This window comes from Manis javanica, chromosome 1, assembly GCF_040802235.1.
Source record: "Manis javanica isolate MJ-LG chromosome 1, MJ_LKY, whole genome shotgun sequence".
Classification (NCBI taxonomy): Eukaryota; Metazoa; Chordata; class Mammalia; order Pholidota; family Manidae; genus Manis; species Manis javanica.
This window is the reverse complement of record NC_133156.1, coordinates 205385837-205413515: the sequence shown is the minus strand read 5'-3', so window position 1 is coordinate 205413515 and position 27679 is coordinate 205385837. Positions and strand designations below refer to the sequence as shown.

At 46.0% G+C, this 27679-nt stretch overlaps 1 protein-coding gene across 2 annotated transcripts in view; it reads left to right on the top strand.

The window, feature by feature from the left end:
- The window catches only part of PRKCE (protein kinase C epsilon), a 511493-nt gene that overhangs the window by 460353 nt on the left and 23461 nt on the right, over positions 1–27679 (top strand). For both annotated transcript variants that reach the window (XM_073213595.1, XM_073213598.1), the window contains exons 12-14: positions 15836–15974; positions 21138–21326; positions 25177–25323. In XM_073213595.1, the coding sequence (XP_073069696.1) occupies positions 15836–15974; positions 21138–21326; positions 25177–25323 (475 nt within the window). The remainder of the gene's footprint in view (positions 1–15835; positions 15975–21137; positions 21327–25176; positions 25324–27679) is intronic.

The window sequence follows — 27679 nt, the reverse complement described above, 5'->3', positions numbered from 1 at the left end:
TTTGTTTCCTCCATGCCAAGTACAGTGCATGTCACACAGTAGTTGCTCAGTAAATATTTAAATGCATGAATGAATGGCTATGGCTTTTTCTGTGAAAGAGAAATAAGCTGACTTTGAAACCTATGGGCAGCCTCTGCCCTGGAATCTCCTGAGCCCCAGGGCTGACCATACTATGGGGACTGCAGCCAGCCTTGGATTCTTGCAGGAGGCCCCCTATGGGAAGCCCTTGTGCCTGCCCCTTGCCCCCATTCCTTCCAGCTCACCTGCAAGGTCCAGGGCGGAGCTTTCCAGGTCAGCAGCTGCTTCGTTGATGTTGTAAGACTCACTGGGAGTCACTGCCATTTGGATTTATGATTTTAATTGTTTTATAGTTTATACTTATGCCCTGCAGTGATTTTCCATTAAAGCAGAACATTTATGTTTCAAAAAGAGCAGGTATAGTTGCGGGTATACATATCTTAACAGCTAATCTCTGGCAATAAAAGCTGCTTGACAGTCATCAACAGATTAGGAAACTTGCGTTTGTTTAATTAACCTCCATTTGGGGCTGTTAGTGCATGAAAATAGTGATTTTTTTTTGGCCCGATATGATGACAGATTTTTCATTCATACACTCCTGAGGCTTCAAGAGTAAATGTTGTTTCCATTCTGTTAGCAAAAACCAGTGGATAAAAACAAATTGCAAAATTAGGAATAGACCTAACAACACCAAATATAATTCTAAAAATCACTTAAACTCCTATTGATTTTATGTAAAACATGCACTGTATGTACACATACTATACTATATATACATATATAAAATATAAATATACATATACAAATAATTATACTAAATATTTGTTACACGTATTGCATAGATTGATCAGAAGACTGATCAGTACATGTTTTATCACATATGTACTTTCTTGTGTATATATACAGGCAGTGCCTAACTCCCAGCATCTCTCAATATATATCAACATATGAATCATATTGTATATTCATTACCTATATGTACTTAATTTTATATACCTTATTATGTACACAATAAAGAATCTAGTAGGATTATTTGAGAGAGAGAGAGATTGAGAGATATGTTGTCTGGGCTCTTTCTTACACTACGTGTCAGCTACTTTATTGCATATATTCGTATTATTCTTCATTGTATATATTTAGGCAGTGTGTAACTCCCAACTCTCTATATGTATATCTCTGTTAATTTGGTCTATTTCTATATTAATCATACTATGTATTTCATTGCATATAAATAATAAAGTACATATATAGCAATATATAATAAAGTATGCATGTAATAAAGTATTCAGGATGATTAATAGGCATGTAGAGAGGTATAGGGAGTTATGTATTGCCAGGCACATCCTCATAGCACATGTGAACAACCATTTTAGTTTTCACTAAAGTTTCAGTTTTTGCTAGAATACTTGCTAAAATAAATTCCAAAAGGTGATTTCTTTGTTTCAGAGTAGAATATTTGGATAATTTGCCATAGATGTGAACCATCAACAAATTGCACATTCATATGCTTAATTTGGCCAAGCCCCTTGCTTTCTGGTGAGAACTACCCCCTCACAGACCTTGTCACTGTCTCCACTTGGTCAGGCTCATGTGCTGGCCAGCTGGCTTATACCATTCACTGGTTCCACTAAAAAACAAAATATGTACACTGTACTGGTAGAAGTTGCTACTTGTCATGGACCCTCAGGGTAACTCAAGGATAGCAAAGCTATATATGCTACATCTGATGGTCCTCCCTGCTCTGTGTGTCCCTCAGTATACTTCTATGACCTTGACTGTAACGAGAGAGACTTTGTTAAAAGCTGGGTATCACTTTTTCCCCAGGCAGAGATGGGTCAGCCTTTTTAAAGTACCTCCCTCCTTTGAACATCATTTACTACATTTCATCCACATTTATGGCCAAACAACGTGCTCTAGCATGAGGATAAATTCAGCTGATGATTACCAGTGAAGTCAGGGAATGAGCAGCACCCTGAATTTTAGCTGAATGACAAAAGTATACAAAGCCTTCTCCAAGAATGGCCATAGGGTTTTAAAAGAAAAGGAAGTGGCTGGACTCAGAGGCAGGAGTAAGGCAGTGGCCACTTGGAGGGCCTTGGGGGCAATCTAGGACCCCTCCATCCCAGGTTTGAGAAGTGGTGTGGAAGAGTGTCCCGTGCACAGTCGCCTCCACTGACTCTCCAGAGCCTTCTGATCAAACTATGCAGGTTCCTTGGGGGAAGTGGCATTATCAGGCTGTAAGTGCTCAGCTTAGCTCAATGACATTGAACAGATTTGTAAGTAATTCATAAGGGCTCCAAGTTTGGGTGAAGGTGGTTTTTAATAAGAAGAAAGTAAAGAAATACTCAGTGTACAGTCACTGCCTCAGATGGAGCAGTAGGTAGGCAGTACTGGGGAGAGCAGCCCAAAGGCAACTGGCCTAGTGGAGAGGAGAGAGAGGGACCCGGACAGGGAACTGCTATTGGGCTGGGGTAGCAGTGAACCTGCTAACCCAGAGGAGGAGAAGGAGAAGCCACCAGGTCCTTGGTTGGAGACTGGAAGGCTCCTGGAGAGCATGGAGCTCCAGTGGGTTTTCTCGGAATGGAAGTTCTTCTGCATGGAGACAGATACTGTCTTGCCAGGGGCACATCTCTGGGAGCCACTGACTTGCAGAGCTGTTGCTTTTCTTTTTTTCCTGAGTGGGATTCTGGAAACCCATTCCTTCTTTCTCATTGGTGGGTTTGAAGTTTACAGTTCTTTTCTTTACTAATACTGTTCACTGGGTTGAGTCTGGCTCATAATACCTCTATGGATCTGGAAAGCCTTTTCTTGAAAAATATGGTTTTTATTATTTGTAAATAGGAATCTCAAAGCATAAAGAGAAAATATTGGTAAATATAAATAAAGGCAGTGACTCTATCTCCCTGAGCCTCAGTTAGATACAAAGGTCTCTGAGCTGCTGAATCTCCGACTTGAGAGCCCTCCGCAGCATGCCGGTGACTGATCATGCCCTTTGGCTGAGATTCTCCCTCCTCAGGCTTCCTGGACATCCCAGTCTCCTGAGTTTCCTGTCTGGCTGTTCCATTGCCAGTCCTGCCCATTGAATGTTGGGCTTGCTCAAAGATGAGTTGTAGTCCTCTTCTCACACTATTTCCTCCTCTCAGGAGATGCCAGCCACACTCTTTTCTCCAACCCAAGCCTTTATATATCACCACCAGTCAGCATGTCCAGTTTCCTCAGACACAACATGTGTGCATACTGTTCGTACACTACTGGTAGACACCTGCCCTTACTCCAAAATCTGGACCCGCCTGACACAGAGTAGGTGCCCAGTAAATGTACATACATCGAGTGGAGCAATGGAGGCTGTCATTAGCTCTAATTGTCTTTGCTGTGTTAAACTCTGCCAGATTGTGTCCTTCCTGATGAAAAAGAAGGGTCTTCTTAACCTGCCTCACCTTCCTGGACTGTGCATTCTACTCATCCAGCAGCCCTAGGCCTCAGCCCACAAAGACACGTGTGGGCGTGAACACAGCCTATACCCTTCCTCAGCGCCATGCACGCGTACACACACATGCTCAAATGCTCGCACATCCGCATCTCTGATCAGCTGAAAAGCACCACACAGTCTTAAAGCAAATACCTTCTATCGCCAAATTAAACAAATACAAATACAAGACTTCTTTTTTTTGAGAATAATAAAATCTGTTTTCCGTCTCTTCAGAGGTCAGTGCATTTTCAGCTTCCTGGCCTTGTTTGAGGCCTCTGATATCCTCCAAGTAACTTGGGTGACCCCCACTTTGCAAGAAGACGTGCTTTCCTTACATCCCCCTCAACTTGTGCAGAGTTACATTTGTGTTTCCTCAGCTCTTTATCTGGGTCGGGGTGACCTACGAGGTGCTGACCACTCTCCTAGCACGCGGATCCTTGTGTGGCTGGACATGGAAGACCTATGCTCACTAGTTTTGGCAGCTTCTTGTCCTGACAAAGGAGCTTGAAGAGTGGTTCTCTGGCCATCCTGTCCTGGAATTCTGGGCCCTGCATAGGGCTCTGTAGTCCACTTCTGTCAACTCCAGGCCCACTCCCGGAAAGGTTACTCTTGGCCCTGTAGCTAGAGTAGCTCTTTCTGCAATGATAGAATGCTGGCTGGATTTTGAGCTGCAAATCACTGGGCCCAAAAAAAGGCAAGGCTAGCAGCCCTCACCTTCTAAGGGCAGCCATGGTGTCCTGTGTGTCCCTCTGGTGTTGAACTTGCCATCCAGGGATTCTGGCCTTGTGTCCACCTCTCCCTTCAGACCCTTCCCTAAGAGCCCTTGAGGACTGTGTCATCCTTCTCAGTACCTTAAGGCCTAGCACAAAGCAGACTCAGAGGGCCAACTCAGTCAATATTGGAAATATTATTACATAGTAGGGCCAAGTAGGCAATGGGTGGATCAGGAGTTGTAATCATGCCATTAACTGGAATGCCTTTAAAATGGACTTAGTGCAGATCCTGCCCAGTATCTCATTCAGACACTCAATGGATATTGGGTGCTAGTGCTTCGCTGTGCTTGGGGGACCAAGCTGAGAACCCGAAGCTGAAGTCCCTGTTCTCATGGAGCTCATGTGAGGGAAACCATATTCTCAGGGAAAGAAAGTACTTACAAGTTGTGATCGTCACTGGGAAAGAAATGAACAAGGTGACTGAGATTAAAGTAAGTGGGGGTAGGAGGTGGCAGACTACTTCAGACAGGGTGGCCAAGAGAGGCCTCTTTGAGGAAAGGGGATCAAGGCAGGGACCTGAATGACAAGGAGTCTGTCCTCCAGGGAGAGGTAACAGCTGTGCGGCAAGGGTCTCAAGGCAGGAAAGTGCTTAGTGAGCTTGAGGAGCTATTGGAGATCCTTGTGGCTGCACAGAGGGGGAGGTGTCACCAAACTATGGGGAGAGGAGGGCCGGCCCCAGAGCCAGTGTAGGATGCTCAGGTTCCACTCTGACTGCCATGGAAGCTGCTGGTTAGCAAAGGGGATCTTCCTAAGTATAATGTGAAGATGTTTTGGAAGGTTCTAGAGAACATCAGATTTAGCTGCCTTTGATGGTTTTGGCCTTGTTTTTAATAATATGTTTCATATGTTATATGAAAATGTGTTTTGGGTCATCTGGCTACCTGAGGCCATCATCCACAAACTCACCTCTCTACTCATTCCTTCATCCATTTGACCAAGTGGTACTGAGAAGCTAGGATGCCTCAGGCACTGGGGGTATTCCCAGGCCCTGCCCTCATGGAGTGGTCCCTTGTGGAAGACAGATGCTCATAGTGGGACCTGTGCCAGGACACTGAGGCAGGAGACAGCTTCACACATCTGCAAGTTACCCAAAGGACCATAGACTCCGGGTTGGGATTGTGAGGTGCTGGGGTGAGGGATGAGGCTAATAGGCTGGTGGAGACTACAGAGGGCCTCTCATGTCACACTAGGAAGCATGTTCTTGGGGCGCCATTAAAGAATGCAAGCAGGAAGAGAACATTGTCTGATTATATTTTATATAAAAACACCTGCTGGCAGGGGTATTCTCCCAAGTGAATGTTTTGCTAGGAGATGTTTGCTATGCAGCCACCAAGATTGCAAATTCAGGCTTCATGGGCTCCGGCTGCCTTCCCTTCCCAGGGTCTTAAACAAGAAGGATCCTTGGGGATTAACTCATCTAGCAGCCCCATTTCATATTTGAGGACAGTAACTAGTTTGAGGTCACCACCGTCCTTGGCCCCAGTCTGTACACTGAACCCCAAATAGCCATTTTAAGAGCAAGTTGATTGAGAGCCTGTAGAGGAATGGGGGGACTAAGTGTAAGATGGTCCAAGCAGCCCACCCCACTTTCTGGAGACACAAGTCAAGGCCTGTTTCCCATCAGTGGAGGTCAGGATATTATCCATGAGTATTAAGGAGAAGAATTTGCTTTCATTACTGTGGATTTTAAAAAAGTAATTGGACAGTCATACAATCAGATAAGTTATTCTGTGGTGATTCCAAGTCTTAATGCCCAGGTACAGCTCTGGGCTATTTATTTTGGCTGTGAACAGGGATGCTGTTTCACACCTCTGGTTTCCAGCTTTTCGTGTAGTAGCTGAAAGTCTGCTTTCTACAGACAAGAGGTCATCTGCTTGGTCAAAATAACATTGTTTGACTTATCAATTACATCTTATAACCATATTGCCATACGTCAGAAGCAACCACCAGCAACAGCTGTGTTCTCAGTCCCACAAAAGAACAAGAGTGTAGTTACAATTTTTTTTCCCTCTTCAAGCAACACAGAAAAGTGATCAAGAGCATTGGAGTTGATCTCAGGCAGAAACAACTCTGTCACTCACCATGTGTGTGTGTTCCAGCCCAGGTAAATAACCCCACAGCCCCTTCTTCCTCATCTTTAAAATGGAGATGAGAGTCCCACCAGATGCATAAACTATTGTAAGAGTAAGTAAGAAAATGCATATAAAAGACTTAGCATTGAGCCTAGCACAGAAAAGCATTTGAAAAAAAAATGGTAGTTACTATTTTGTTCCTAAGTTAGGCTTTTCCTCTAAGAAGACTTGGAGAAAGATTTCCTTGTAAACTGACCCAGGGGAAATACTACGGTTAACTCAGGTATCAGCACTGCAGTGGAGACATTTTAAATCATTTACCTGGGCTTTGAAGAAAATTATGCTTTTCTATTTAATGGAGAGGCACAACTGCACTTTCCTAGGCTCCCCACATGCCATTGGGTGGCATTTGAGTGGCTTGGTATTCCTGGGACCACTGGGAGGTGGCTGCCACAGGGAAGCTGTAAGGGCACCAGCCAGTCCACATTTACCACAATGCTGACCCTACTGAGTAGGACAGTTGTCTTTCTCTTGCATATATCGTTGGATTAGATGGAGGTGTTTGGCAATGTCTGCCAGAAGCACCTGTACTCCTATCTGATTAACCACAATCATGTGTAAGTCTCTACTATTTGTCCAGAAACAAGCAGAGTTTCTTCATAACCTCCCCCTGGGGCCTGTTTTCTGGTGATCCAAATACTTGGCATCCCAAGAAGTAATCTTTCTAATCTCTTATCATCAAGTAAATGGAAGAATTTGCTGTCATGTGTGTGGCACTCAGGCCTGAGCTTTGTGGAATCAGCATGCCAGAGGAGCGAGCGTACCAGGGAGGGGCGGGCGCTCAAAGCATGGAGCCTGGCCGAGGCAGACAGGAGTGTATGGGCCTCTTCCTTAGGGTGAGTTTTCAAGTCAAGCAAAAAAAAAGGTTTTCAATTTTTTCTTACATGTGAAGGGTGTCATGTGTGCCAACCCTTTGCTAAATACTGTGTGGTTTACAGGAGAAGAGTTTTCTGGCCCTTATTCTTGGGAAATCTGTCAAATAGGGAAAATACAATTTTAGACTTGGGAAAGGATGAACTTTCAGATGAGATGGCTGAGGTGTTGTGGGAGGCAAGCAGGACTCCATCCAACTTCTGCAGTTGAGGTTCCAGCTCTCCTCATGAGCCGTGTGCCCCCAAGTTCTTTATAAGCTGGGGATGATGATACCCAGTGCTCAGGGCTGTTGTGGAGAGTAAGAATGAGAAGGTGCGTGATAGCCCCGGGGAGCTGCAGAGCACAGGGATAGATGGAAGCTGCTGGACCAGCAGCGGCCGCCGACCGCCCTGCTCTCAGCCTGGCCATCCCAGGTCCTGAGAAGCTTGCTAATAAGGGTCTGGAAGCTGCCCCGTAATCCTGATTAATAACACCTGTGCAGCCCAGCCCTGGCTCCCTACCTCCCCCACCCCTGCACTTTATGTTCTCCCCTGAGTCACTTGTGTTCCCAGACTCTGTCATTCCCCAAACTTGGAGAAAGGAACCTGTGATTTTTCTCACTGGGCTGAACTGAAAGTTTCAGTCTCTGTCTCTCTCATTTAAGTATCATTCATCACTGTCTCTCAGATGTTACATTTGTGTATATGTTTCCTATATTTCATTCCATAGTGTCTGTCTCCATGGCTTATACACAGTCAGAGGTAATAAGTAATAAGAGTTGTCAGGAATCTAGTGACAGACCTTCCTCGCAGGGCATGGGTATTTTAGGAAATGCCCTGTTAGAGATGCCTGGGGAGGGCAGAATTTCCAGAGTAACTACCATGTATCAGGCACTGTACTAGAGCTATCACACTGGTTACATTTTTCATTTGTGGCAATATTATCCCCATTTTGCAGATAAGGGAACGGAGTCCCAACATCATCCAGGTAGTAAGAAGCAAAGCTTAGAATTCAGTTTCAGAACTACCTCACTTCCTATCAGGAAAAGAAAGGTCAGGGGACCCAGCCAACATCTCAGATCACAACACAGAGGCACTGACAACTGCTTACACGTGAGCCATTAGACACATGGATAGCCGTGGGGGTGAGGGAGGCTATTCTTTAGAAGCCAAAATATGTATTTCAGATTGCTGTGGACACATTTCTAGAGATATCGATAGTTGGTTTCTTGTCATATTATGAGTATACTTTTGTTAAAAGTATAATTTGACCTACTACTGATCTCACCGTATCACCAGCCCACGTCCCTGATGTTACCTTTACCTATCACTTCTCCCTTAGCTTTAGACTGTTTCTTCTCCACTTCACAGCAAACTCATTTGAGGGATCTTTGCTTTTACTCACAGATCCCTTCCCCTTTGGCCACCCTATAAAGTAGCACAGTTGGTTATAAAAGATAAGCTTTTTCTTTTTTCTTCCTGAAACTAGTTGGTAGGGTTTTCCCCCCTCAGACAGGTTTTATAGACTTTAACAACAACAAAAAAGGTACATTGCTTAGGGAATTTCCTTTCTTGATGTCTTTGAGTCTCTGGAAGAGAACTGTGTTCCCACCCCAAGAGAGCCTTGGTTATACCATCCTGCCTGTAAATCAGTCCTTCCCTGTCAGTGACTGTGACCTCTTAGCCTCTGCATTCCCTGTCTTACAGCGAAACCTTCCTTTCCCAGCCCAAAGGGATCTGGGTCCTTCCAGCCCAAAGGAACTTGGGTCCAATCAGCGGATCAAGATTTCCAGTTTATAGGTCTTACTTTCGATCTAAAATGTGGTGCTGGGCAGTCATGTGGAGTTAGCCCAGTGCTGCCTCTTACCAGCCATGCAACCTTAAGCAAGTAACTTACCTTTTCTAGGCTCCATTTCCTCATTTGTTTAAAAAGGTAGGTTGATGAAAGCAAAGTTCAGAAGGATTGGTAAGGCTAGGATTCCTGTTTCCCAGGATAAAATAGGAGAGGACACCCCAGGCAAATGCACCCTTTCCTGATAGCCAGGGCATTGCTTCCAAATCCCTACTTGGCTTAATGATCTTGGGAAAACCACCTTAGAACCTTGATCACTGCTTAAGACTTACAGCAATAGTTGTCCACCAGAGGCCCTGCAGGAGATGTCTGGCAATGTATAGGGTCATTTTTGGTTGTCAGCTGGAGCGTGGACATAGTTGTTAATAGTGCCTAAAGTGTAGAAACCAGGGCTGCTACTAAATGTCCTGCAATGCATAAGATGGTCCCTAAACAAAGCACCACAGCAGAAAAGTATCCTGGCACAAATGTCAGTCCAGCTCCATGCGCTGAGGTTGAAAAGCCCTGGACTAGAGAGACATTGCAAGATCTGTTCCTTGCCCTCTTCCTCACAGCCCATTTGGCCCTCTGGCAGCTGGGGGAGGAAGTTCTCACTATTTCTCAGCCTAATTCAGTAAGGTAGCCTACCATCAGGGTGCCAGGTGGCAAGGGCTGTGATAAAGGCCCTCTGCCTGGGGAATCCCTGAAATCAGGGACTACCACATGCTCACCTTCTCCATTACTAAACATTGTTCTCCAGGCTCTAACCAACACAGTCAGACAAAAGAAATAAGTTAGAAATGTAAATGCTAAAAAAGAGGAGGTCAAATGATCAATGAATACAGATAATCTGGGAAATTCAGAGAATCATAGAAAACTCCTTTGCAAAAATAAAGATCAATCAGTATAGTGGCAGGGCGTAGAATGGTGAGCAGAAATCAATTGCTTGTATGTCCATATGCAATCAGGTAGAAGATGTAATGGAAGAAAAGATCCCAGTTACAGTGGGAACTTAAAATATAAAATCATAACTTAGATTATTAAGAAGTGAATGTAGTGGCAATTAACATACAGAACCCAGACAACAGTGCTGTAAATAAGATAAGTTTGTCTTATTTATATGAATGTTATCTGGAAGGAGGCAGTCCAGCAACCATTTCTGGGGCGTGGTCCTTTATGGTTGAAGGTGGCTGCTAGGACTCCACGCATTATATCTCATAAGCAATAGGATAGAGGAAAGAAAGAGAAAGAAGAGTAAGGCTCCTTCCTTTAAGGAGACTTCTGCACATATCTGATTGACTAGAACTCAGTCACATACCCACACCCAGCTCTAAGGGAGGCTTTGAATTCAGTTTATAGCTTCATCACTGTGTTCATAGCTTATACAAAAACAGAAAAATCAACATTCTTTTACTAAGGAAGAAAGGGAGAATGGGTATTGGGACAAACATCATGTTCCAAAAAAATGTAACAGGAAACATACAAAATCTATAGGAGACAATTTTAAAATGCTCCTAAAGGACACAGACAAGACTTGAACAAATGGAAAGGCAAACAATACAACTAAATAGGAAGACTCAGCATCATAAAAATATCAGTTCTTCCTGAGTTAATTTATAACTTTAAACATGTTCCCAATAAAAACATCACCAGAATTTTTTTTTTTAACTAGACAGATGATTCTAAAGTTCATATGGAAAAATAAACAAGCACGAGTAGCCAGGAAATCTTGAAAACGGAAGAGGAGGGGACCAGACTTACTGGATGTTAAAACATATTATAAACCTAGAATAATTTTTAAAATGTGGTATAGCTCAATGTTGTAGCGTGAAGAGTACAGAAATACATCCCAATATATGTGGGATCTAGTACCAGTATTTGATAAAGGTTGTATTTCAGTCAGTGAGGAAAAGGAAATCTCCACACATCAGATTGGCTAGAATTCAGCCTCATACCCACACCCAGCACTAAGGAAGGCTTTGAAATCTAGTTTAAGGCTGCATCACCATGTGCATGGCTTAAAAAGAAAAAAATTCTCTTACTAAGCAAGAAAGTAAGGATGGATATTGGGAAAAGCAGCAAGACTACCTCATTTCAGTCAACAAGGAACCATTCAACATGTGGGTTACATGCTGACCCTACTGAGTAGGACAGTTGTCTTTCTCTTGCATATACCAGATCTGGAAACAAAGAGGGTCTATACTTCATACCTTTTATCAGGACAAATTCCAAATACATCAAAGACTTAACGTTTATAAAATGAAAGCATAAAAGTACTAGGAGAAAGCTTAGGAGAATGCTTTTATAACTTCAAAATGAGTAAAGCCTTTCCTATTGAGACACAAATTCCAAAAATGATAAAATAAAACATCAGTTACATAAAATGTATAATGTTAGCATGATAAAACTACCATCAGCAATGTCAAAAGTCAAACAATAAACTGGGATGAGTTTTTATAACTCTTATGCCACACTAAATTTGTTTCCTAAAAATCAGTGAAAAGCACCACAAAAGAAAAATGGGAACAGTTCACAGGAAAAAAAAAAAGTACCAACCACTTAAATTTATGAGAGAGGGCTCAAACTTAGAGAGAAACTTGAGAATATACTGTGATACTGTTTTCACCCATCAGACTGTCAGACACTTGATAACAGACCAGGCTGGCAAACAGGACTGTCACATACTGCAGAGGGAAGTGTGAATCATTCAACCTTTAAGGAGGGCAGTTTGGCAACATTCAGTGAAATCCACATTCTTGTTTTATCTCAGTCAAAACTTCTAGGAAATATGTCTGGTTACCTTCATATGTGTACAAGATGTCATATGTATAAGCTTATTCACAGTGGCACTGTTTGTAATAGCTCAATATTTGAAGCATTCTAAATGTTCCCCCCATAAATATGTGGAGTATTTGCAACCATAAAAAATAATTAGGTGGCTCTTTATGTGCCCAAACAGAAAGATCTCCAATATATGTGCAGTGGGAAAGGTAAAGTGCAAAAGAGGGCATGTAGTAAACTCTCAGTTGAAAGAAGAGAGGTAAATATGTTATCACATTTTCCTACTTACATAAAAAGTGTGACCAAGAGGTATGCAAAGAATAAATAAAAAGCAAATTGCCTGTAGGGAAAAGAGGCAGCAAGGGGAACAAATGCAGGAGGAAGAATATTTACTCTGTGCCTTTTTATACTTGAGTTTTATGAACACATGAAAGCATTACCTTTGAAAAAAATTGAATAAAACTATTCATAGATTAGTAAGTAGAGGCTAATCACATTGACTCTCACATAGGGAAAAGGATTTTGCTAAATATTTTTTCCCACTATTAACAAAATGATCCACAGCTTTAAAAATGTCCCCAGTCCTCAAAAATGCCCTGGCCTTTTATTTGAGGATTGAGCAGGTAGAGATTAATATCTTGTCAGAAGTCCCTCTTCACAAATCTGTCCATTAACAAGTTGATGAATACCTACTATGTGCCTGGCCGTGGCCCAGGCGCCATGGAAACTCTCAAGGATGAGAAAAGCCCATTCACTCTGCCTTGCAAGCTGGGTGTCCGAGCAGGCAAAGCTGAGAAACAACTGTTCCTTACCCTCCTTCTCACAGAGGCTTTGGAGGCCCCTGGTGAATAGGCAGCACTCAAAGCCAGCAGGTGGGAGAACCGTGGGGCAGGAACTGGAAGCAGAAGCTTAGGGCTCCTGGGGCAGCAATGCTGGTGAGGAGAAGGGAGGGGACACGAGGGCCACACACCTCCGTGGCTACGCAGCAAGCGGCCTTTCTGGGCTACCATCTTCCAGCAGCCTCCATCCCCTGTGCCCTTGTAGAAAAGGACCTTTTGTCTCTCCTTTTTCTCTGCCTGAACAAGCACGGTGCTGGGCTTCCCCAAGCTCTCGCATCCACTGAAATCCCACTTAGGAACTCAGACAGGTTTGGTACCAGCAGTATCAATATTTTTCTTTTTTAGTGGAACTGAAGACGCCCAGAGGAATAAAGTCCCATTAGCAGCCTTTCTTGGCCACCCCATCCCCCTGCATCTCCCCACCGGGGATCTTTCAAGCAGTATTAATTTTTCCTACACAAAGAAAAGGAACATAAGTCACTCTCTCTTCCATGGGCCTTGGTTTCGTGTGAGGAGTTCGCATTTTGGAGAAAATAGACAGTGGAGAGGGAATTGGAGGAAATGGCTTTTGACGAGATTTCAGTCACGAGTGGCAGGATGGCGGGAGATGTGTTTTGCCCTGGGGCCTCCGTTCACAGTAGCAGATGGGAGCTGCCTGTGTACTGCCTATGAAACATGCTTGGCCTGGGGGCCACCCTGGGCCTGCTACATGAGTGACTTCTTCGCCCAGGGAGAAGTGGAGGAAGGAAGCAAAGGGATGGTGTGCATCTGGGCCAAGGCAAAGGCAGGCAAAAAGAGCAGGAGATGGGGAGAAATAAGACATTGCACCTTCTCTTGCCTATGTAGGAGCCCTGAGCAGAGGAAAGGCTGACCTGAAGTGCCAGAAATGCTGGTTGCAATTTTCAGAGCAAGGGTAAGGTTGAGGCTGACTTGGAATCTTCCAAGTCTATTCCTTTCATGCACAATAGAACATGTCCTTCCTATGACATGCAAAGGCTTTAAAAGAGTGCTGGGAGGGGTGGTATGTGGGTCCTTTATGAAGGTGGAGTTGGGGCTGGTGTTGAAAGAAGTCCACAAACACAGAGCAGGAAGGTAGAGCAGCTACACAAGAGGCAACCCCAGCTGTGGAGCAGGAGGCCTGAGTACAGACCCTTGTGCCAGCATCGCCCTTGTCCCCTCACAGAAATCGCTTACCTTCTTCCAGCTTCCATTTACTTATTTCTGCCCCAGTAAGAGCACAGCACACTCTTCCTAACTCTGTGTTGTTTAGAACATGAATGTGGTTTGTAGACCACAGCGGTGCTTTTCACAGGTCATTGTCATTGTTTTATTACAATGAGTGTTGCAATGAAGATCATTGTGTGGGTGGGGGTGGGGGGCTTGGAAAGCCTGTACCATGTAGATTAAGGAGCATTGAAGGGGCAAAACTTAGCATGGCCCACAGGTCTACCTCTCAGTGACGCCAACCTTTGCAGGTGGCCAGACAGGACATCTAGCTCCCTGAACTCAGTTTCCTTATGAAGAAAGTGGGTGTAACAGTATTAAAGTCCTGCTGCTTTCATCATACATTTTAGCTTGTTAACCCTTTAAACAAGCAGGAATGTATCATCCCAATTTGACAGATAAGGTTATACACCAGCAGGGTGACTTCAGCAGGGCCATGCCACAGTAGGGATTAAAACCAAGGCCTCCTGCGCCCAAGTTAGCATTGTCCTCGCTGCTCTTCCACCCCAGCTGGAATTGAGCCTTGACCACACACAGTGACCAGGTGGAGGGTCAGGGAGCCCCAGTCCCAAGTGACTTGGCTTGGTTGGGCTCACTGTTCTTTCTGTAGTTCACAAGCATTTGCTTAGAGCAGCACATTTTTTGTGCTTTCTCTTTTCTAAAAAAGTCCCAGCTGTAAGCAGAAATGGGGCCATGGGTATAAGGCAGGCAGGCCCTGTGAGTGCTTCCTGCCCCACCTTTGCACTTAGGCCTAGATTTCTGATGGTGGCTGGAGTTCAAGTCCAGACACCAGCAGGCTTGTGAGAAAGCCTCCTCTTGCTTTGTGTGCAGGGGAAGGAGCCTTCTTTGCAAGTCCCTTCACCCCAGAGTGGCTACTAAAGGAGCCTCAGGATGGGAACCCCCATCTGACAGTCTGGGTCCTTTAACAGGACAGGTCTGAGGTTTGCAGAGTCAGTTGGTAGAGGCATTCTTGCCTGGAACCCCAGGTTTTAATACAAGATCTTAGATGGAATCCCAGGCTGTTCAACAGGTGGCCAGGGAGCTGCACTGGTTAGAGCTGGCATGCCCAGGTGGCCCTCACTCACTGCACAGCACCTCCTGGGCCCTTAGGTCCTGGCTGTTGCAACCAGTGAGTCCCCCTTCCTGCCTCAGGCCCTTCCCCAACTCGGCCTACTTGTCCCGAGAAGATTGATCTTGCACATCTGTGGTGCTCTTGCCAGCAGGGCCCGCATCACTCTCAGTGTGAATTTCAAACCCCTTTTCCTGGCATTCTAGGCTCTTCATGGCTGGTTTCAACATACTTGTCTTGCCTCATCATTCACCTGGGATCCAATTCTCTGATCTCTTCACTGCCTTTTGCATCTACTGTCTCGGCCTTCCCCTCTCTCCTACCTTTACCATCCCTCCAAGATTTTCTTGAGAGTCACTGTTTTCTGGAGGCCCTCCCTGTCTTCTCTAGCCTTCGGTGGTCTCCCCCATGAAACACAGTGCCCTGTAAAGGAGCACCTGATTCTTACGTGGTTTTATCTGATTCATTGATATTAATATATCTTAGTCTTGTCCCTTCAGCTGGTTCCCATGCTTAATGCACAAAGGAAGGGGGGATAAGTCAGTTCCTTCTCTCATAATCAAAGTCTAAATAACACTAATTTCATTACATAGCAGGGCTTCATTAAATAGCTGCTTTGACCTATTAAGCTGCAGCAGTCTTGAGATATTGCTGGGGCTACAGAAGCTCCTCCCTCATGTTGGGGAACATGGAGGGGCCCCTTTTGGGATTGGCCAGCAGGGGTGAGAGCCCTAGACTGAGGGTGGTTGGCAGAAGCTCAGGCCTCCTCGAAGACTTGCCTTTCTTCAATAGAAGAATCCGATATTGGGATGATTGGAGCATTAACCATGTGGTTTTGGCCCTTGCAGGGATTTGAAACTGGATAACATCCTTCTGGATGCAGAAGGTCACTGCAAGCTGGCTGACTTTGGAATGTGCAAGGAAGGGATTCTGAATGGAGTGACGACCACCACTTTCTGCGGGACTCCTGACTATATCGCTCCCGAGGTAAGACTGTGTGCAAAGGGCCACCTCCTCCTCCTGCCAGCGCAGAAGCGGGAGCCCATCTCCACGCACTGGAGTCATCTAGTGGTGCTAGTGGAAGGCTCTGGAAAGCCAAGATGGATTCCAGGGAAATGAGAATGTAAAAGGCTTGCTGATTTCCCCATAAGGAGGTAGTGGTGATGGGGGAAGATAGTTGGTGAACAGAGAATAACAGGCCATTCCCCAAAGCTAGGCAGGTCGTCACTGAACATTACACTCTCATCCCAGTCCAGAATTACTAATAAAACCAAGCCCAAGAAAAATTTGTTGCTTTGTATCATTGTTTCACTTCTTGGTGGCCAGAATAAAGGTGCACCCTGATAAGGCCGGCCATTAGCTTCATCGGCAGTCGTTTGCCTACAGTAAAACAAGGACTTGTTCGTCACTTCTGCAGTGATGATTCTGCATAGCGGGCCCTCAGGGTCGAGCAGGGAGAGGTTGGTGACTGCCTCACTATGAACGGAGATTAGATTAGATATGGTCACTGTGAGCCTCACCATTGGGTGGCCTTTCATGAAAGTTGTTTAGATGTCTTGCTCATCATAAAGTGTTAGTTCGCTTTGAGTTTCTCCAGGTCAGTCTCACCCAAACTGAGAGATACCCCATGTGATATGATTCAGATTGCAGACATAGCCTACCCCTATATGTCATTTCCTTTTGGGGGACATCGTTTGAGCATCTGTTAGACACAAAGCAATGTGGAGATAAAGAATTGACTAAGACACTTCCCACTCTCCTAACAGAACTTTTGGTCTAGAGGGAGTAACAGATAAGCAAACAACTAATTAAGCAGAATAAATAGGTATGCAACACAGGATGGTGTCTTCAGATATCAGGAAAGGCTTCTTGGAGCACCTGGTAGATGAATCCAGTTGTAAAGAGTAAGTGGGACTTCCTTCCGTAGGGGTGGGGAGCATTCGTGAGAACAACAGGGAGGACTGGAGTGGGGGTGGGGTGGGCACGGAGGTTCAGTATCCCTGGGCCCTGAGTTCTTCAGGACAGGGCCTGTGTTTCTAATCTCAGTACTCCCAGGATCCAACACACAAATCAGGCTCTTAGTAACACTTTGTTGAATGAATAAATGAATGAAAACTTGTAGCACTCCAGCATGAGCAAGGACAAAGGGATGAGCACGCTCTTGGCCTTTTTCTGGAAAAGGAATTAGTGTAGCTAGAACACAGGATTGTTATCTCATTACTCCTAGTAATGAATAAGATTAGGAAAAGGGACCAAGGAGAGTGGCCTTTATCCTGTAGGATCTATGGACCCACTAAGGGTTTCCCAGAGGAGAAATGTCATCAGCAGACCTGTCCCAGGAAGACAGGCAACAACAGGGTGGATCAGAAGGCAGAGTAAGGGATGGCCAGTTGAGAGTTTTCACAGAGCAGGGGAGACATGGGGAAGCCTACGGAGGGTCACTGAAGTGAGGATACTAAGTTATACGTAACTTCTCTTTAGAACCTTTATCTTCTAAGAGATCTGAAGAGTGGAGATTTAAGTCTATCTCTATGAGTGTGTTCCCTTAGCAGAAACACTGGGCTTTCAATTGGGACCTGCTTTTTCACTGTCTTCCTCATTCATTCTTTATCATCCAAATGCTCGGTTCCAGTCCCTCTGTGAGTGAATGCCAGAGTCGAAGGGTGGACAGACCAGTGTAGTGGTTGAGGACCCAACCCAAGCCAAATATTCAGTTTATGATGAACAAAACTCCCACATCACTTTCTCAAAAGGCAATCCATTGACAAGACTCACAGTGAACAGCTCTGGTGTGTTTATAGTGAGGCACACTCTTCCTTCACATTCCACCCTTGTGCCTGCCATGTAGCATCACCACTGCCCGAGAAATGGCAAACAGCCCCTGGTCTTACTGTAGGTAAATTACAGCTGTAAAGGTATTGCTGCCTTTATCATGGGCTTCTTGGAAGAGGAAAGGAAATTATTCCTCTCCAGCCCTTAGCGTGGTGCCTGGACCACAGTGAGCCTCAATAAATAAATGGTGACCCCATCATTATCCTTATCGATGCCGTTTGTGCCAAGGGGTGGGAACACACAGTCCCGAGAGCTGCGATTCCAGGCCAGATTTAACCAGTGCCCACATGTGACCTTGATCACGTTACCAAGCAGTTTTGATCCTCAGGTTCCTCATCTTTCAAATGGGAACAATTCCTGCCCCACCTCATCAAGCTGTTTTGAGAATCTAATGAGATTAGAGCATGGAAATGCTTCAGAAAGCATAAGCCTCTACTCAAATAGGAGGGGTTATAAAGTGCTTGGCTAACCCCGAAACCAGAGACACATACCAAAGCACTGGCTCTGCCCCAGGGCTTCTCTTCCCACCGTGTGCCCTTGGCTAACCCCTGTGGCACCCCCTTTCATTTCTCCACCCAGTGCCCACTCCTGGGAAATGGTGACCAGCCCTGGGTAATGCCTGCCCTTCTGTTTTGCCCCAACCCTGACCCAGTCGGGTTGGCTGCCATGCCAGATGCCCTCCCATGGCGTGTGAAGCCTTCTCACCTGATTCATCACTGACAAGCTGATTAGGAAGAAACAATTAGGGCAAAGCCTAAAAGGAATTTTATAAAAGATGCCACCCAAGACAGGAAGGCTCTGGAGTGGGCCTGGGGAAGCGTGGGCAGGGCCACTCTGTGGTTTCGGCAGGGCCAGCTTGTCTGAGCACACGCAGGCCACCTGGTGGCCACCTCCCCACCACACTGTGCCAGCACAGAACTCAGCTGTGCTACCTCCTGGACACTGGAGGGTGGCCACTTTGGCACCAAGAGTCCCAGGAGCCCAGGAGAGAAGGTGGCAGACCCAGTAGGCACACAGAGTGGGCACGTGAGGCAGCCAGACTCCTGAGAGTCAGAAGAATGCCAGAGCCCCTACCCTCTGGTGACTTACGGATGCCTTGGGGAGAGAGCTGATCGTGAAAAAGCAACTAAAATCACAGCAGTATGTGGAGAGTGCCAGCAGATCATAGGGACAGGCAAGGGTCTTAGGATGTCAGTGGATAAGAGAAAGGCTGGGGAAGTCCAGAAAGCTTTCTGGAGGTCATGGGTAATAACATGACCTTGAAGGGCAGTACCCTGGTGAGCCAGGCTGGGGCACTGGATCTTCCAGGGCTGGTGGAGGTGCTGCCCTTGGCTTTACAACAGAGCAGTGTTCCTGGCTCCTCAGGACAGTGGAGTCTAGAGCTCTGACCTTCCTGATGCCACATGCTGCCTCCTGGGTAAGAGACAAAAGGTACTCACTGAACAGATTACAGCCCCAAATATGTTAGGGCCAGCCACATTTGCTTGCATTCCTTTTCATTCTAAACTTGAAAGATTCTAAAAATATGTGTTTTTACTTTTTTCAAAATACTTCTCCCTGAGTCTTTTATTTAATCCCAAGCCATCTGTATTCTGTAGAAGGGTGTTTTGAGCAGACCTCAGAAAGCCCAGGTCCTCCAGTTCACCTGTTCTGGGACAAGTTACCAGAGAAGTTCCCTGCCTGCGGTGTCCCGCAAGTTGGAATGATGAGGTGTGGCCTTTGCTGCATTGTGGGGAGTCCTGGAAGTACAGCCTCTTTAGGGACATGCACTCCAGCCATGCTTCTGTTGTACACCCTTCCCTTTTTGGAATTCTTTATAGAATTATAAAACATGAGAGCAACTGGAGAGGTCATCTCATCCACCCTCCTGTTTCTGGGTAGCACCATGCCAAATCCTGCTCTGATAAGAGGAGAAAAGAATTGTTGGATGGGAACATAATCCCTTCCTTAGCAGTGGGGACAGATCAGCATTTATTTCTACTCTGAACCAAACATACATCATTGACTTGCTACATACTATGTATACATGGAGACCAAACCTGATAGAAGAAAACTGGGATTTAATACCACCTTCCAATTATATTTTGTATTTTGTATTTGAGCTTTGTATTTTGCAGTATGTTTTCAAAAATCTTCCACTTTAACTTATCTTGTAAAGTTGAGCTGGGAATTTGAGCCTCACTTAATAAACGAGGAAGTCAAGTGACTGGCCCAAGATCACCCAGAAAATTTAGCACCAAACTGGGGATGGAATGGAAATATTCTGGTTGGTCTTCTATCTCTTCTACCTAACACATGGCCTGTGCCCCAGAACGATTAGGAAAGGGACAATTGCTTACTTTTCAAAAGGTTCTACAGCTTCTTGACTTTAGGTAGAAGTCCTCCCATATACTGGGAGGATCCATTTTGTGAAACAGCAGTCCTCACACATCATTCTGCTGCAAGCTGACGGCCTAGAGTATTTGTTGGCAGCATATTGTGTGTGTGTTTAACCTAACTGAATTTGACTCTGCACATTTGGGCAGAGGAAGAAAACAGAAAGAAGACATAAATAAGAGACCATTGTCAAAGATAAAATGCACCAGGTAATCAAGGAGATGATTTGATTTGGGCTATTGCAATAGGGAAAATGTTCCATTAGTGAGGAATGCTTCAGGTAGAAAGAAGGGGGCCTGTGGCTTTATAGAGGCAGGCAAATGAGGGGCTGCCCAGCAAGCTTTATGGGAGTCATGAGAAACATTGGCAATGGGGTATTTTGTGGGTAGAACACAAAAGGTTGGGGACATTTATTAAATATAGTTTCTTGTCCAAGAGCACAGGGTTCAAGTAAACTCAATATTGTCACTATTTAAGAAAACTGAGATTCTGCTCACCTTTTAACCCAGTGAGACCTGGGTTGAGTATGAGGTGGACCTGAATTTGCTGCATTCAGTCACGCACAGCCTGGCTGTGTCTCTGTCAGTCTGAATCTTGCTGTTCTGACTCTGATTTTAGGGTCAAAAATAGGGATTTTTTTTTCTTAACATGGCTATAAATGCAAGTCAGGAGCTTCATCTGGTTCTCAAACAAACAGCCATTTGTTCCTACTGGAGGATAGACTAGACGTGTTGACTTTGGAGAGTTCATAGATGGCCCCCAACATAGTGCCTTCCAAACTCAATTTTCACTGAATTTGCTCATTTGGAATCTAAATATGTGACACAGGCTCTATGGAGGAGCAAGCTGGAAATGAAGCTGTGCTTCCCAAGGGCCCCTGTGGCCCAGCTGTGGCCTTAGGCAGGGCGTGGGTGAGCCTTGACATTGTTGTGTCTTGAACAGATCCTGCAGGAGTTGGAGTACGGCCCCTCAGTGGACTGGTGGGCCCTGGGGGTGCTGATGTATGAGATGATGGCTGGGCAGCCCCCCTTCGAAGCCGACAATGAGGACGACCTGTTTGAGTCCATCCTCCATGATGACGTGCTCTACCCAGTCTGGCTGAGCAAGGAGGCCGTCAGCATCCTGAAGGCAGTGAGTCACCGCCCCATAGCCACATTTCTGCTCCCCCAGCCTTCCCACCATCACTTGCTTGCTTCTCACACAGTCTCTCTTGCTCCTGTCCCTGCCCCACTCCTTTCTTGCAGTCTCTCCCTGCCTCTGTCCCACCTCTGCCCACACTGAATGGGAGGACTTACAGTGGTCATCGCATAGCATTCAGGCCCAGTTCAAGGGCTGCTGCCAAGAGAATGGGGCGTGGGGCAAATTGCTTTACTTGTGGGAAAGGGACAGCATGTTGTGTTTCCTGGTGGGAGCTCTGCACACATCTGTGTCCTGCTGGGGTTCAGAGGGGGCAGAACCCACTCAGGCTGCCCTGGAATTGCCTCTGCTGCCGACACTCCTTCCTTATCTGCCATCTGTGGCCTGTCTCCCTCTGGGGCCTGCAAAGTGAGAAAAAGAGGAGGGGAGAGAGGGGCTATTATATATGCATGCACCTGTGTCCGGGACAGTATCATTGTGGCTAGAGAGCTAATCAGAAATGAAGTGCAGCCATGCTTGACTCAGACATCTAAGACAGACTGTCCCTGTCCCTACAAATAAGCCTTCACATGTGAAATGCTTCCTACTTGCTCCACACAGCCATTTATAATACAGTGTATGGCACCTGTACTGAGGCAGGTTAGCAAAGTTCCCTACGCCTCTTGGAACGCTGTGGAAGCTGAGGGGCAGGGAAGGTAAGCAGGCCAGTTTGCCTGAGAAGGGTCACACCACTATGGTGAGGCAGGACCAGGGTGACCGCCCAGGCACCCTACCTTCCCATCATAGCTTCTTTCACCCATCAGGATGCTCCAAAGCTTGGTAGTTGGCATGCCATATTTACAAAATTTGCCCTATCCAAGTACCCTCTCTACCATGATTTACTTTCCTTGTTCTTTCTATCAGTATATATATTTTACAAAGAAATTTATATTACTATCATAAATGGAAAATCAGTATCTCTTGCCGTAGTTAATTAACATAAATCATCCTATGAAAATGGTGAAAAACCTCCAGTAATTTTACAGGTGTCCAGGAGCCCACATGCTGTGGTTTGGGAAATGCCCCCCCAAAACAGGTCACTGTTCTCTGCAATTCTGTCCTTTCTTCCTCCATCCTTCTTTCCTTCCCCATCACATCTCTTCCCTCCCTTGCTAATCTGTTTGCCTTTCTCTCCCTCCCTCCCATTCATTAATTCAATTAACTAGTATTTACCGTTTCCAGTACTATTTGTGCTGAGTGCTAAGTGAATATTGATAAATATAACAGCCATGTCCCAGCCTTGTGAAGACTGCAGTCCAGCAGAAGGTGGGCAACAAATAAAAAGTGCATCTCTGTGTAGTCACGGTTAGGATAAGAGTGGGGAAGGAAGCAAATAGAGTATGTTCAGTCACTCATTCATTTCCTCAGTATGTGTTTATTGAGCATCTAGGATGTGCCCGGCCCCATGCCAGGTGTCGGCTAAGGAAGAACTTGAAGCACCCCAGGCAGCCAGGACACAATAAAGCAGAGCTGGTCACTCACCCCAGGCCCTGGACACCAGCCCAACATGTTTTCCTTTGAGCCCCACACTGGCACCCCAGCTGGGCCCTTTGATTGTGGATGATCCAGAGCAGTGGTTCCCAACTAGGGGCGATTTTGTCCCACACCCCTCCCTCAGGAAACATTTGGCAATGTCTGGAGATATTTTTAGTTGCCACAACTTGGAAGTGGGGAGGGGGGTGCTCCTGACATCATGTGGGCGGAGCCCAGGGAGGCTGCCAAACACCCTGCATTGCACAACTCCCCCCTCCACGGGCTTATCCAGTCCAGTGTCAGCACAGAGGACAGGAAACTGTGACCTTCAGAGATTCAGAAGCTGGAGGTCATGCCTGTCAGCTGGTTGGTAACATGAAGTCTCTGACAGAAGGCATCTTCCCTGTGCAAAGTGCCTATGGTTTGGGGGCAGCTTCCTGAGACCTTAAAGTCTGTATGTTTACCCACAGCCTGGGCACTTCCCCTCCCAGAGCAGGAAGACAGGAGGGAGAAGGAGGCTTCTACTCGGTTAGCCTTGAAACACTTCACTTCCTCAAGTGTCCCTTGATTCTAGGGCCAGGCCAGGTTTTCCATGGTTCTGGCCACTGAGCTGTGCCTCTAAGAGCTGGTGGCTACCTAAACGTGGTGCAGAACTCTAGGGAGGCTGCTTGCATAATGGAATCATGCAGTGCACAACTTGTGTAGCAGTAGGTGGCAGTCCTGCTGCCTCTCATCCTCTGCACGGTACCTTGACACCCAGCCTTCAGCCCCGCTATTCAGTCATTTCAGGGGACCAAGTGCACTGCACGAGCCAGGCCCCCAGCCAGGAACTGAGAAAATAAGACTGATTCCTGTATCATAGAACTCACCAAGGGAAAGAGATGTTTAGACAAATTATAATTTAAATAGACAAGAAACATGAGGTCCCAGGTATTCACCCAAGGGGGAGTGCAGGAGGACCGTATTTTGACTGGTTCTTAGAGGTCTCATAGAAACTAGAGAGGGGCACTTAACCAGGGGAATTGAAGGACACAGAAGGCCAGGTAGGTAGTCCAGATTCAGACTGAGAAGTTTCTTTGTACCAAAACTAAGGGGTATGCACTTCATCTAGTGGGTGATAGGAATTAAGGGTTTAAGTAGGGGTGGCCTCTGCCAACTTTTAGGTCAAAAAGATGAAGAGTGTTGGTGCCATCCCTACCTTGTGTCTTCGCAGCACCCCTTAATTCTTTCCTCTGTGGCTCGCCCCCTCCAGTAGTATGTAGGCCAGACCTGTGTGCTTTGGTTCAGGAACACCAGGCAAAGAACGGTAGGGGGCTGTCCCGGCCTCAGGGAATCTCCTTTGCTATGAAGCCTGAAGTTCTATCAGTATAGATTTATTCCTTTGGATTATAGTTTGTTCTTTTAAATTCCTTTGTTTCAATACAGATTATCAGCCTTTGTCCTGTGAAATTAGCGCTATCTCTAACATACACACATACACACACACACACACACACACACACATTCCTACTTTTATTCTTTTAATTTGGGTGTTCATCAGAAATATTCCCACCTGCCAGCCCTGATTTTTCCCAAGGTTATACTGATTTACATCTGCTCTATCATATTAGTGTTTGCAATCAGGACTGAATCATTTAATAGGAATAAGTTTGGGGTCAGAAGATACCAGCCAAGAAATATAAAACACATCAATGTGGTTTTTACAGACAAGTGAAGCAATAGGCCTTTCTTTTTCTTGTCTTTTATCTTTTGATCTACATGGGTATTTTGTGCTAGAGATTACAAATTCAGATTTTTTGAAAATGGGCAGGCCCAGGTCCAGGAAAAGGAAAGGGGCAGAAGGTGCCTTTAATAATTTATCTTTACATGAGTATCTGGTCCTCTCCTCTTACCTTGAGTGAGTTTATCAGACCTCAGTCTCCCTGATGAGAAGACTTGAGAATATGAGGGGGGAATCAGGAAGTTATAAAGAGCCTGAGTTCCTAATCCCAACTTGGTACCTTGCTGGCTGTTTGACCTTAGTCAAGTTAATTAACCTCTCTGTGCACACCTCAACAAACTCACGTATAAAATAGGGATAATAATAGTACCTCAGAGGGTTGCATTTGGATGAAATGAATTAATACACATATGCTATGTTCAGAGTGGTGGTTGGCATATAGTAAGGTCTGTGTAAGAGTTAAGGAGTCCCTGAGGAGCAAAGCCCCTAAAAGTGCAGAAAACCAGCTTGGGAGGTGCTACCAAAGATGTGGCCTTGGATGACTTGTGTCTCCCTCACAGACTGTGCCTGCCAGGCGTGTCACTAATTGTGTCTATGTCCTCATCTCCACAGTTCATGACCAAGAACCCTAACAAGCGCCTGGGCTGTGTGGCAGCCCAGAACGGCGAGGACGCCATCAAGCAGCACCCTTTCTTCAAGGAGATCGACTGGGTGCTCCTGGAGCAGAAGAAGATCAAGCCTCCCTTCAAACCTCGAATTGTAAGTAGAGCCTGGAGCTGATTGCACTCTGTGGGTCAGGCCCGGGTCCCCATGCACAGAAACAGTGGTCTGGGCACATTTTACAGCCAAGTGACACGGGCAGGAGGTAGTCAAGCCACTCCCTTCAGCTCTAAGAGTTCACTCCAGAGCATGCATAACACACAGCCATAACCAAGGTGGTGACTTATATGGGATACAGAAGAATATTTTTAATAGAAATTTATTCATTTTATTTTGATCAAAAATGACACATGATACTAGTTTTCCCTTTGTGGTAGAGATAGAATGTTTCTGTATAAACAGATTCATTTTCTAAATAAGTCAGTTTAAAGAAAAATATTAACCAAATAATCCTCATAGTCTTTACATGGAACTAGTACAGGGTAGGAGTTGAGACTGAATGACGTTTGAGGAGGACTGTCCTGTGGGGCCACCAGGGCCTTTTCTCAGGCAGGTCTGAGGTCTCCTCTTCCTCCTCTGCCCTGTTCCCCCTTCTGACCTCTCTCCAGCCTCAGCACACACTCCCTTCCAGGTCCTTAGGCCTGTTGTGGTGATGCCAGGCAGAAGGATTGCAATAAAGGGTGTTTAAAGCTCATAGGTTGGCAAGAGGAATCAAACTGTCAAGTCCGGGCTTGACTCAGAAAGCAAAGACCATGTCCTGGCAACGGCCTCTGCTGGATGGGAGGAGGGTCAGTAGTGCCCTCAAATTAGAGTGAGCGTGGGTGTGGGTGTACATGCATGTGTGCAGGGGGAAATATCTTAATTCTGTTGGCTTTTAGCCCAGAACGAGGGCTAATCATTTAGACAGAATGAGGCAATCATTTGGACTGAAAGTTTGGGTAGCCTGCTGGCTAGCTTACTGGGCATGAAAGGGGATGTGTAATACAGAAATTTACTGGGCAGGAGCCCCAGAGTAGTGAGATTGGGATCCTGGGTAAGGAAGCCCTGAGGTCATCCAGTCAGCCCTCAGTCACCCTGAATTCTGGCAGATAACCCCTTCTCCCTCACTTCCAAGTACAGAAAAGACCCTCTGTACTTGTGACTCATCAGAGAGGAATTCCATTGTATTCCAGGAGGTCTTCTGGGGAGCAATTATTAATAGTGCTGGAATTCTCAGAAGTGCTCCAGGTCGTGGGGTAACTCAGCTGAAGGGTATGGCCCCGGCCTCAGCCAGACTAGAGCATGGCGGGGTGACCATCCTGGGAAACTCAGTCCTGTTACCATTCCTCGTTTGCTTCCTCCTTTGGTTTTCATGATGTGTGCTGGCCAGCACACAGCCTGGAACGGGCAGCTCTCGGTTCATGTCTCTCTTTGTTCCCTTCCCTCTGCTCCTGCCCATTGCCCCGGCTCTGGGGCCTGCTGTACCAAGCTGTGGCTTTGGGCAGGGCTACTGCGCATGGCCCCCTGCCCCCAAGCCAGGGTCTCTGCAGGTGGTCTTGAAGGACAAGATTACCGGCCCCAGACAGAGTAAGGGGAAACAGGAAACCAGAGGCCAGGGATCGGAAGAGAAACTAAAGACTCAGATCTTTATTTGAGATTTAATCGAAATTAATGAACCCAAAGAAAATTGGGAAGTAGCGCTAAGTAAAGAATCCAGACCCAAAACTGGGAACCCAGGACAAGAGCAGGGACTGAGTGGCCGGTGTAAATCTGCAAAATGACTTAAATTTCTGTCTAGACTCCAGGTCAGCAGAATGACATAAAGCTAAGCGAGTGGAGCCCTGGAGCAGGGTGCAGGGCAGAGAGGACAGGGCAAGCCCCAGGGGGACTGTCCGCAAGGGGAGTGAAGGGAATAGGGGGCCCAGGGTGGGGCAGAGGCAGGCAGCACTCTTTGCTTAGAGGCCACAGGGAAGCAAGGAGTTCTGAAAGATCTTTTATGAAAACAGGCACACCAAAGTTTTTAAGAATGGATTCACAGAGAAGAGTCTCTCACTGGGTTAGAATACATGGCAGAACATTGCTCAAATCCTACAGAGGAGAGTGCTCTGAGATTGCAGGAGTCTGAGAAGCTCTGGTTTTCAAAAGCCCTTCCCAGAGCCCCAGCAATACCAGGCATTCCTCACTGGGGCTTCAACCATCACTCTGAACTCGAAGTCAGATGAAAGTGCAGACCTAATAGGAATTATACTTTGAGCAATATCTGGCTTCCCCAGGGGGTAAAAGGGCATAAAAACAGGTGTGAGGTTTCTGTGGGCCTGAGGGATGGGGAAGTCCCAGGCACACAGGAAGCAGGAAAGAGTGAAGAATGCATTAGGAAGCCGAGCACCTGACAGCATCCACGAGTGTGAAGGCCTTGCCCAGCCCAGACAGGCAGAGTCACTGGGAAGCTGTCCCCGTCTGGGAGAGCAGGTGCTCC